Here is an 11,239-nt window from a genome sequence, read left to right on the forward strand (position 1 = left end):
CTGGGCAACCTGTTCCAGTGTTTCACCACCCTCATTGTAAAGAATTTCTTCCTTATATCTAATTTAGTTCTAAATGACTCCTTAAAAAAAAAAAAAAAAGCCAATAAAACACACACAACCCCCCCCAATACTTAAAACTTAGAACATTTTTTTTTTATTATAAATAAAAATGTCATATCCTTAGAAGGGTGTGATGACTCCCAGTTAGGTCATGATTTGCTGAAGTGTGGTACGTTTGCTGTGATCAACAACAGTGAGAAAGAAAATGGCTGTCAAAAGAAAAATTTAAAGCTTTTTCATTGGAACGTGCACTCTTTTGGGGTTGTTACTGTTTTAAGTTTGTGTGTCAAACAGTTCAGATACTGTCTGAGCATTTTGTCTCTGCCTTAATTTATTGAATTAATCCTTTAATTAATGTCCTTTGGGATTTCTCCTTGCGATAGTGGAGCTTGTGCTAAGAGAGATCTCTTTGACAGGACTAGCGAGTTAATATTAGCTGTTTCTGAAGTGAGACACTATCCTCTGTATGCCTTTTGCAAGCAAATGTTGACAGGCTTATAGGAAATGCAGCTGACGTTAGGAAGCTTGGGTGGGGACTACAAGGAGCTGGCAAATACTGCAGGGTTTAGTGCCAGACTTGCTGACACAACAGTACATTACTTGTAGAACTTTTTTTTTTTTTTTTTTTTTGGGCTGCTAATTCTGTCTTCAGAGGAACTGGAACTAAAGCAACATCTCTGATGCCAAGTTAAAATAGCGAAAGCAACAGTTTAAGGGAAATTGGGAATGCTGGTTTCTTTCCACAGCTTAGATCCTCAAAAATATTAGTAAAAAGAACAAGCTCCTCTCTTAATGAAAGGATGAGTTATGAACAGTGCCATAGAATGAATGCACCGCAAAACAAGTCCCATCTAACTGTAGAGTAAGCGGCAAAAACAGCTCAAAGAGCTAGCAGTGTGAAGTATCTGTAAATATCAAGCTCTGTCTGTTTTATGTCACAGTTTCCATTTATTTGATTTGCTGGTTCATAGTCATATTTCCTAAGGCACGCTTTTAATAGCTTCCCTCAGCCTTCAAATAAAAATTCTTTACTTCATGTGTATCTAGACATTGAGAAATGCTGTGCTGTTGAATGAGAACAGTGTTAAGCAGTTTGACCATGTCACCTTAAGTACAATGTGTTTGTCTTGAATTTACAATATTTCTGGTCCATGTAAAAGCCTAAGGAGTAGTAAAGCAAAGCTTTGAAGGGGTGTGAAAGGTGGAATCCAGCTTCTGTTTGTTTTGTAGAAGTTCAGCCAGAGTATGAGTTGCTGCTACCCTACTGTCTTCATTTCTGTATGTGGGAGGGCTTTCAGGTGACATCATGGAGAGGAATCCTGCAGGGGCAGGCATGCCTGGCTTACAGAACGTAAAAACTGCTGTGGTCTTGGTGGAAGGATGCAGCTCTATTACATCAGCATACTAGCATTTTTTTGGATTCTAGCATCACTCTTAGATTTTAAGAAGAGCTTCCATCCCTTCCCCAAGAGTGCTAGAAGTACTTTACAGGAATCAAAACAAGTGTTGGAAAAAATGGTATTCAGATGGTGAATTTAATCTGTTCAGTGCTTGCTTCGCGCAGTATGCCACAGCAGGTTAGCTTTAATATTATTGCTCCTTTTAAGGTAAGCAGCTGCATTGTGCTCTCCCACAAAAGTAAAATCTAAGGAGGGGACTGCAGTGGCTTTGCCTAGAGCAACTGAATGGCAGTATCTTGCATCTGTGGGAGGCGTTGGCTTCTGCTGGCCTCGGAATTGTAGATCACATCTGAAGTCTCCCTTTCCCTGACTATTTTATCAAGGTAAAGTGAAATATAAGCAATATATAAATAGAAGGAAAGGCTATTTTTAAATCGTGGAGGGGTTTCGCGTGAACTATTGTCATATAAAGGCAAAAACTGATTGAACAGTTTTTCTCTGAGATAACCTTTATCATCTTCCTTAACATTGCATCAGACTGCAATACTGTGGTGTCTTTCAGACCACGATTTGTCTTTTCCTGAACACTGGCATTTAGAAAGTTTGCTTTTAAATCTATGAAATGTAAACTGGTGCTTTCTGAAAGCTATGTAGCAAATTACTCTGTAGCCCATGACATGACCAAATCAAGCGGTACAGTACACCATGAATTTTTTTGTGTAGCTCTTGGTAGCAATCTGTTCTAATGTCTCTCTGGACATTCTATAGCACATCCCTAGGATTTATTCTTCTGTGGTGCGTGATGACTCCCAGGTTGTTGGGTATGTTGTTTCCCCCCCAAATATGCAAATTTTCATTCTGAATCAGATCCTGGGTTTAACAGTGTGGATGTACCCAGGAAGATGTGTGTCTTAGCTCCATATAAGGGGCTTGGAAGACATGTCTGGGGAAGAGAATGGAGGCTTGTTTAATAGAAGATTAATTTCCTTTGAGGTGGTAACAGGTAACCCTTGGAGAGCGTTAAGTTTGTATCTTGCTCACTCAAATTTGTTGAAGGAAGGAGGGTCTCATAGCTGTAACGGGGACTCTGCTTCCAAGGAGGAGTTTCTTTTTTGGATAAAAATTGTGCAGTATCACTGAAATGATCTGGACAGTGTCCAAGATTTAAACCCTCTCATGGGATGTATTCCTGGCATTCTCTGTGGCCTGTTTAAGCATTTCTGTTTACAGACATGTAGAGTCAGCTATTTGCAGTGCAGTGAGACTGCACTTCCTGTGGGTTGAATGGTGTTGCTTAACTGTGGTCAGCTGAATTCCTTGGACAAGAGTTGAATTTTTGTAATGTAAAGTCAATAGACTTTGCCTGAAATAGCTAACAGTGAATGTATGTACAAGGCGAGCATGAAATAATTTCTGATGGTGTATTAAATGTTGTGGACTCTGTTCTTCATCTTTTTCTGCATGGTTCTGACAAAAGTGAGCTGCAAGAATGGCTTTGTAATTATCCAATGCTCACTAACTCTGTACTTGCAGGATAATAAACTGTGAATGTATGCAATTTTTATAAAGCTTATGGACAGACATGTGCTTTGACTTCAGAACACTTTTTCAGAAACTTAGTTGCTGAGACCAGTTTTCTTAGACACTGATACAATTTGAGTATCAAAATTTTATTTTTTTCAGATGGAGCAATTATCAGATGAAGAACTTGACCATGGTGCGGAAGAAGATAGTGATAAGGAAGATCAGGATCTGGACAAGATGTTTGGGGCCTGGCTGGGGGAACTGGACAAACTCACACAGGTTAGAGAGGTTTCAGTTATCTCACGGAATAATTCTTTGTGAGTATTACACGTTTCTCTTCAGTTGGATGCAACTACTTAGCACTGCCACTTGCAGCAAGGTAGGCTGTAGCATGTGACCAGCTTGGTAGTCTTTTTAAAATTTTCTAAATTGGTTTCTTGTCCCCATCTCAAAGTTGTTAAACTAATTTTTCACAACCTGCTGGTTCGACCTTTCCCAAAGAGTATGATTCCTTCTGACAACTACGGAATGGGTATTTTGTCCTCAAGTATATAGAGAAACAGCGACTTTAGCTGGCTAGAGGTAGACTATATCTCCAAACACATGGCTGGACATTGTCCAGCTATGACAGCATTTATTTGTTGCACCTGAGCAGCAATAAGGAACAAGAAATTGTGAATGTTGCCACCGATGGCATGATAAGGTGCCCTGATACGCCCTAGAGGACTCACTGTTATTCCAGAGTACTTGTCCTGCATCAGAGAGGCAGCTGATAGGATGTCTTCTTTTGGCACTTCCTTCTTTCCAGTGTTTTTCCTTTTTCTTCACAAGCAGACCTTGCATTTTGCATGGTATGCCAGACTCCTGGCCATTTCTCTGCTATGGTTTTTTCACCATGTGAAGTGGCTCTCCTGAATAATGTATTTGATCTTCTCCCTCTTTGTCACATAGACTTAAGCAAAGGTATGATACTTCAAGTTTCAGTAAGCTAGAGAAGAGGCAGCTTTTGTCTTCTTCATCTTACCAAAGACTGAAGGAAAATTGAGCTAATCATGTGACAACATTTCAAATTCAGGCTCATCTCTGTTATGTTTTGGTTAAATCTCTGCCTGCAATATCTAAATGTAGGTAACACTGTAGGGGAAAATGTTTGGGGGTTTTTTTCCTGAACTAGTGCATGCAGTGCAATAAAGAATCCTGCCTTATGAGATGAATGGAAGATAGTGTGAAATCTGTATATTGTCATTCTTGTTGGTTTTTTAACTTTCTATGAAGGATTTTTAATGTAAGTGGGAGCTGTTTTGAAGGCATAGCTCTGTAAATTACCTCGAGTGAGGGTCTTCAAAGAGGACCACAATGGATAATTGGTCTTAGGCCTTTTGTCCTCTGCCCCATTTTTTTTCAATTATGAGCAACCTAGAAACATAAGCATGCTTTGCTCAGGGCTTACAGCTACGCTGTTGACATACAGATTTTATGGTGATGTCTCAATTTGTGTGCTGATCCATGCAAAATTCTTAAAACCTACTAACAGATAGTTAAGGGGAGGACCTACATTATTTGTTTCTCACTTTCATATTGCTGTACAGTGCAGTCTGCAACATAGCCTGTCAGTTTGCCCTTCTGTCTTTTGTGACTACTGAGAAATGACATTTCCCCCAAAACTTTAAATGACCTCATATGGTTTTGTATAAACAAGTTCATACAGTTAGTTGTGTCTCAGTTCTTTTGTCTGGAAAGTGATTGTGTCTTGATGCAGCTGTCCCAAGAAGTCCCAATAAAGGGGGGTGATTTGAGCTAATGAGCTCCAAAGTGCATTCTCCTGTAGTCTCAGCATTTGTTGCTATTTATCAGCTGGACTCTTAAGAGCAGTAAGAGGAAAGGTTTTTTGTCTCTGGGTTCCTTGAACTTTAACTTCCTTTTTAGATTTCCTAAATGTTTATTTTTGGGGGATTGAAAGTAAGACCCAGATTCCTTTCCAGATGGAAGTGCTTTTTAAAAGATTTGTAATTGTTAAGATGCCCATGAGATCATTTGAATTGACTTTGCCTTCTTTAACTGTTGGTCTAATAAAAACATTATAAAATGCAGTGACAAAATTTGTAGCACGTGAGCGGTGTTTGACACCAATGCGGAGTGTGTTAACATTTATCCTGTTCCAGTTATCCTGCTCTATGGTGCAGGTTAAATGAAGGAAATCTTACCTTGCTTCTCATGATCATTCAGAATTAAGCTTTTGGTGCTGTTGTAGTTTTCAGTGGTTCTCCAAACTGCTAGTTCAGCATCGCGAGGTCTTACGAAGAATGTGCTCTGATAATAGTGAGACCATATGTGTTTCCAAGGATGTAAAATAACTTAATTATTATTAAATTAAGTAAAACACATTTTAGATGCTTTCAACCAGAATATATTTGCTTTACAGAAAATCTTTTGTGGCAGCTTACCTTAACCTGCCTCTTCTGTCTCCAGTTTCACTGCTGCCTCTAGGGTTATAGATAGATTTATTTTTTTATTTTATTTTTTTTTTCTCCATGTTGTTGTTATGTGTTTTAGTTTGGGGGTTTTTTTTTGGTGTTCTGTGTGGGACAATATGTAAGCTCCATCACAGCTACTAGAGTTGAGGTTTTTTCCAACTGATGGAAGGCAAGGCTGCATTACTGGCTTCTCGTTAAGTGATGATTGACTTCCTAATAAACTGATTTTTTTTTTTTTTTTTTTTTTTTTTTTTTTTTTAAAAGTTCAAGCCAAACTGACGGGAGAAGGGAGCTCAGCAAAAATAAATACTTGGGGGGGAAAAACACAGTGCATTTGATTTTTAACAAAGGCTTGAGTGAAGATGTAGAAAATGGAAATAAAGCTTAGGTGAGAAATTTGGTTCCGTTAGATCTAGAAGATGCTTTTCTTTCAGATGAGCATATCTTCAGGAAAGCTCTTTCAGTACAAGCATTGCTTAAATTCAAACCCTCAGCAGGCCTGTCGAGCCTCAGCAACAGCAAGAGCTGGATTCCTCGTGTAACACTTGTCACTCCAAGGGCAGCAGCTCTGGACGTTGTTGTGCATGTCTTGGGTCACCGGCTGGATCATACTGCCCTACTGCTTGCTATTTACAAAAATGCTGGTATTTATAATAATATTACGCCCATATTAGCCTTCATAACATAACAATTCAATGTATTAGGTAGAAAGATGCCTTGTCTCTCTTAATTTTTTAACCTGTATTGGTTTTTCTAAAAAAATTTACCCTACATACACTGGCAAGGGTTTGCTTTCACAATTTAACATTTTTCACAGTAAAGGCTTATTGAGAAGAACGTCTGAATTTAGCCAATTTAAATTCCCTTTTAATAAAACAGAATTCTTCATTGAATGCTTTTGTGTACTTATGCCATGAATATGCTCATAAGCTAATGATGCATTTCTTAGAGAGGATGCCACAGTTTCAATGTGTTTAAATACTTGTGCAATTTGCTGCAGAGAAGTTGTTACAGGTAAGCCAGCTGTCTGTGTTTTGAAATGAGCTAGTACGTAACACCACTTAAAAATGCATTTGGAATATCCTTCCCTCCTTCTGATTCTAAAAAAAACCAGAACATGTTTAACATCTTTTGTCCATTGAATATCTGAAGCTAAATCTCTGTGGTATGGTGATATATGTTGTCAGTTTAAAGCCTGAAAAAGAGATTTATGTATATATATATATAAAATATATGCCAGGAGTTCTTGAAAAATTTCTCTTAGAGAAAATTAATTTTCATTCATCTTGAAGATTTGCTTGTCCAGTTCCTTTTCAAACTTTATTCTGCCCTTTTTCTTCTCTTTTTCAGAGTTTGGATACAGACAAGCCTGTGGCACCAGTCAAGAGATCACCTCTCCGTCAGGAAACCAATCTTGCCAACTTTTCATACCGCTTCTCCATGTACAATTTGAATGGTTTGTTGAATTATTTACACCCTCAAATATTATAGGAAAAAACCTGTTCCAGCTATAAATGAGATTATAAAATACAAGAGCATTTAAATACCCTTCTAGCTGAAGTGAGAACATATTTGCTGAAAGGATTACTTTCTGATGGACCAGAATTTTGAGTAACCTAAGGCAGTATCTTTTACAGCACCTAGTATCTGAGAATTGTAGTCTAGTGTTTGTACAGAAATACATGTTCTGGGATCTGGTCTCATGAATGAATTGCCGTGTATCTGTTAAACAGGAAGAAAGAATATCTTGCTTCATGGGACAGGATGCAGGAATATAGCTGAAGAACACTTTTGTGTTAAATAAAAATGATGTTTTTCCTTGTCTTAAAATAGCTTCCACTGGTTGTAATACAGAAAGCCTTAATTTAAAGACTTGAGTATGTGTATAGTATTTTGTGGGTTTTTTTTAAAGCAGTGTAACATATCTTGCATTGCTCTGGCAGAAATGATTAGTAAAACAGCTACACTTTTTTGAGAAGTTGAGGTGTGATATTATACAAGTGTATGTTTAGATTCTGTTCACAGGACAGCAGTTTAAGCTTTTCAAATGTAATTTGAACTTTCGTAGACTTCTTCTGTCAGCAAATCTATTTAACTAGTTGGGGGTTTTTTAATTGCTCTTAGACTGGTCAAGAGTAGTAGTGCAAATAAATCTGTGCTTAGCAGTGAGCAGAGATTTTACAATACAGATGGGAAAAGAAAACACAGCTTCCTTTGCTCCCTTACCCTAACTGTTAAATTTGGTAACACAAAGTGAAGAGTTGCACAGACAAACGAAGTAACTGCACATATTGAAAACTCTTGTTTGTTGCAGAAGCCCTGAATCAGGGGGAGACTGTGGATCTAGATGCCCTCATGGCCGATCTCTGTTCCATAGAGCAGGAGCTCAGCAGCATTGGGTCTCATTCAGCAAACAATGCTGCAGTGAAACGCCTTGCCACAGAATCCAAACCTCAGAAACCACCTGCTAGCCGACCTTCTACTAAGCACAGCAGCATGAAAGGATTATCCTCCTCATCTGGTAAGGTGACTAAATCATCACATGCCAACGTATCTTTGGATGACATCACTGCACAGTTAGAGAAGGCCTCTTTGAGCATGGATGAGGCAGCCCAACAGTCTGTTGCAGAAGACACCAAACCAGTAGTTACTGCTCAGCACAGGAGGACAGCATCTGCTGGCACAGTGAGTGATGTGGAGGTTCGCTCAATCAGTAACTCCTCCCGTTCCAGCATAACATCTGCAGCTTCCAGCATGGACTCCTTGGATATCGATAAAGTGATGAGACCTCAGGAACTGGACTTGACTTCACAAGGGCAACCAATCACTGAGGTAGAGTGTCATTAATTCAAGATTTTGGGGTTTTATTTTCTTCAAACTATTTTTTTTCTTCCCCCCCACCGCCCCTTCCCCGCTGATGTTTAGCTAACATCTTCTGTGCAGTGTGGTTGACTAAAGATTAAGATTGCTTTTCATGGACTGCACATGCTGTGGCTACTTCTTTCTCTGTTTTTGTTTCTGCCTGCAAGGGATCTTTTTAAAGAATGTGTACTTTTTTCTTTTTTTAAGGGCTTTCCCCATCTCTTCCTCCTCCTAAGCCAGTCATGGATTTTAATGTTTTATAGTTAATGTTTTTATTCTAAGTAAATGTCATATATTGCTTTTAATTTAAATCCGAGCAGCACACGGCTGTGGAAAAAAGAAAGTACAACTGACAAGACTACATTCCTGTTACAGTACACTTTTAATACCTGAAACATGGAGCAATTTATGAGTGCCTGTCTGGAGCTATACTATACCAGTAATTTGTTGCTGCTTAATAGTCCTGTTGAATGTATGACAGAGAGAACTCTTTGAAGCAATGCACATCACAGAAAAACAATTGGACTGGGATGCAGCAATAGCAGATGTTCATTTGGGATTTTCATGCCTCGGCATTGCTTAATCAGAGAGGAAACTTTTCTGTAAAAACACAGCCAGTTCGGGGAACGTTGAAAGTACTAGTGACTTGTGTGAGGAAATGGGGAAAATATTCCAGAGAATTTAGAGAACTTAAACTAGATGCTGTCATGTAGAAATATTCTCTGAAACAGAAGTCTGGCCTGTTCAAAAGTCAGTTGTACTAATATGCATATTCTCTTTTTATGGGAGAAAACAGGAACATGCTGAGTTTATTCTAATCAATAATTAACACTAGTTTGAATGAGCTGTGCTGAAAGCATGCCTCTACCCATCTGTAGCAAAAGTTCATCTGAAGTAAAGAGTGAATAATGCAGGCTTGTCAGTCTAATGATCAACTCATCAAGGTCAGACTTAGATTTAAATCTTTATTTGAAATGGTGAGAAATGAATGAGTGACAGTTTAGGTAAACTTTTTGTATAAAATGTTCGTGTTCAGTATATTTTTATTGGAGATTCATGATGAGTAAAGCAAAACAGAGGTAAATACACTGTGTCCTTTTCTCTTTGGAAAGTTAAAGTACAAACCTTTGCATTATTGCTGTAGGCCTAAGTGTTGGAGCCAGCCTGTGACAATTATTGATTATATTGTTGTTTGTTTGTCAATCATTTTTTTTTCTGTGGTGTGACAAGGCTTATTTTTGGTTTTTGGATCCCTGACTAGTATTCATTCTGGTATCATTTTTTTTTTTTTTTTTTAAATGTAGAAAGTTGGGCAATATTGCATTTTCATCTCTCCTCAGGCTAATATGATTATGTACTTGAATTAATCACTGCTGTAACTTGCATAGCACAAGAAAAACTTGAATTTTGCATCTCTTAATTTTTAAAAATGCAGGATGTTTTCTGCTGTTGATTTTGCAGGCTTCCCTCTAGATCTCAGCCTCTCTTACTTCAGGAGTGGTATCAGTAGGCATATTGAGGCATCAGTAAGACTGCCCTTCTTGTCTCCCAGATTTTTCAGTTCTTCACATGGCAGGAGTAATCAACAAACCACCTGCTGCAGTTAAGCAACTTGATGTTGGTGAATCAAGAGGCAGAGGTCAAGAAGTTGCTTTGTCTTCCCAAGAAGCTAATCTATATTGCTGCAAGTGTTGCAGTTGCTTTCTGAGCTTTTAGTCACTGACTGTAAGGCTCAAAATCAGCCCCAGAAGCTTTTCTCGAAAAGACATGTGAGAGCTGCCTTTGTAAACTCTGTGATTGCTTCTCATAAGAATGTGGCTATTGTTTCTCTGTCCAGATAAGTTGATAAGAATGATTCTTTTGAAGGAGGTAACCAGAAAGTGTTGGTAATTTGAGAGCCAAATTCTGTTCTCCTCTTGAGAGCAGAAACCTTTACACTCATTAACAGTGCTGCTTTGTTTCTACTCTATCTGTTCTTTTTAATTTCAGTAGCCAGAGGAAGGTGTTCAACTCTGAGAAATTTTCCCCAAGTTTACAGAATTGGTGTTCATCTATTCAGTATTAAAACTGTTTTGTGATGGGATGGGACTTTTTTCTGTGAAGCAATTGTGGTTTTTTTTTTCTCATCACTGGTGAATGGAAAAGGGGAAAATTACATTTGTTTGGAGTTTGTGACAGATTCTGTGGTGGTGGTTTTAAAAATTAAATTCACCTTATATATGGGCAGAAACCCAAGGATTCTTTGGTAGAATCATTGGATACCAACAAAGGAGTTTTTCCTTTTTCATTCATTTAGTGCCTGAAAACTGCTGTTTAGGGGTTTATTAATCTTCATGGCTAGGTTGTGAACCAAAACACCTTTTCCTAGTAGGGCTGAATTCTACCCTCCCACCCACACAGTTGACTCAGTGGTGCTGTTTCTAATGGAGGACATCTCTTTGAGGAAGTAGCCTTTGAAGACCCAGTACCCATGTAGGAAAAAACCACCAGTTTTTATGCAGAAAGTGGGAGAGGCTATTACTTCATGGCCATAGCAGATATGTTTTGAGTTTTGTTATTCTCACATAGTGTTTTAAGTTAGCTCTTCTTTTTGCCTGTCTTCCTTGGGACTGTGTGTAGATGAGCGCTGACCTTTAAAATTTTTTTTGCTGCTATGGCTCTTACAGAAGAGGTCAGTGACTTGGCAGCTCTGCCCTTTTGACCAATCCTTTCTGTCCTTTCCAGGCAGTATAGGGACTTTAAGACATCCTTTCTTTTGCAACTTAATGTCATGCTCTCCCTCCTGTGATTCTAGTAAAACTAAGTAAAATGGAAGACTGTTTTGATAGGAGGAGATGCTTGTCTGAGAAAGGAAGTTAGCTTTGCAGTTACTAACTTCAGTATTCTATCTTAAAAAATAATTCTGCTGTGTATTTAAGA

At 38.4% G+C, this 11,239-nt stretch overlaps 1 protein-coding gene across 1 annotated transcript in view; it reads left to right on the forward strand.

Moving 5' to 3' along the window:
• Positions 1-3,143: 3,143 nt before the first annotated feature.
• The window catches only part of RAPH1 (Ras association (RalGDS/AF-6) and pleckstrin homology domains 1), a 58,884-nt gene continuing 50,788 nt past the window's right edge, over positions 3,144-11,239 (forward strand). Inside the window, exons 1-3 of the mRNA XM_009637505.1 lie at positions 3,144-3,263; positions 6,809-6,914; positions 7,773-8,290. Of these exons, the coding sequence (XP_009635800.1) occupies positions 3,144-3,263; positions 6,809-6,914; positions 7,773-8,290 (744 nt within the window). The remainder of the gene's footprint in view (positions 3,264-6,808; positions 6,915-7,772; positions 8,291-11,239) is intronic.

Source organism: Egretta garzetta, unplaced genomic scaffold (assembly GCF_000687185.1).
Source record: "Egretta garzetta isolate BGI_Z169 unplaced genomic scaffold, ASM68718v1 scaffold474, whole genome shotgun sequence".
Taxonomy (NCBI): domain Eukaryota; kingdom Metazoa; phylum Chordata; class Aves; order Pelecaniformes; family Ardeidae; genus Egretta; species Egretta garzetta.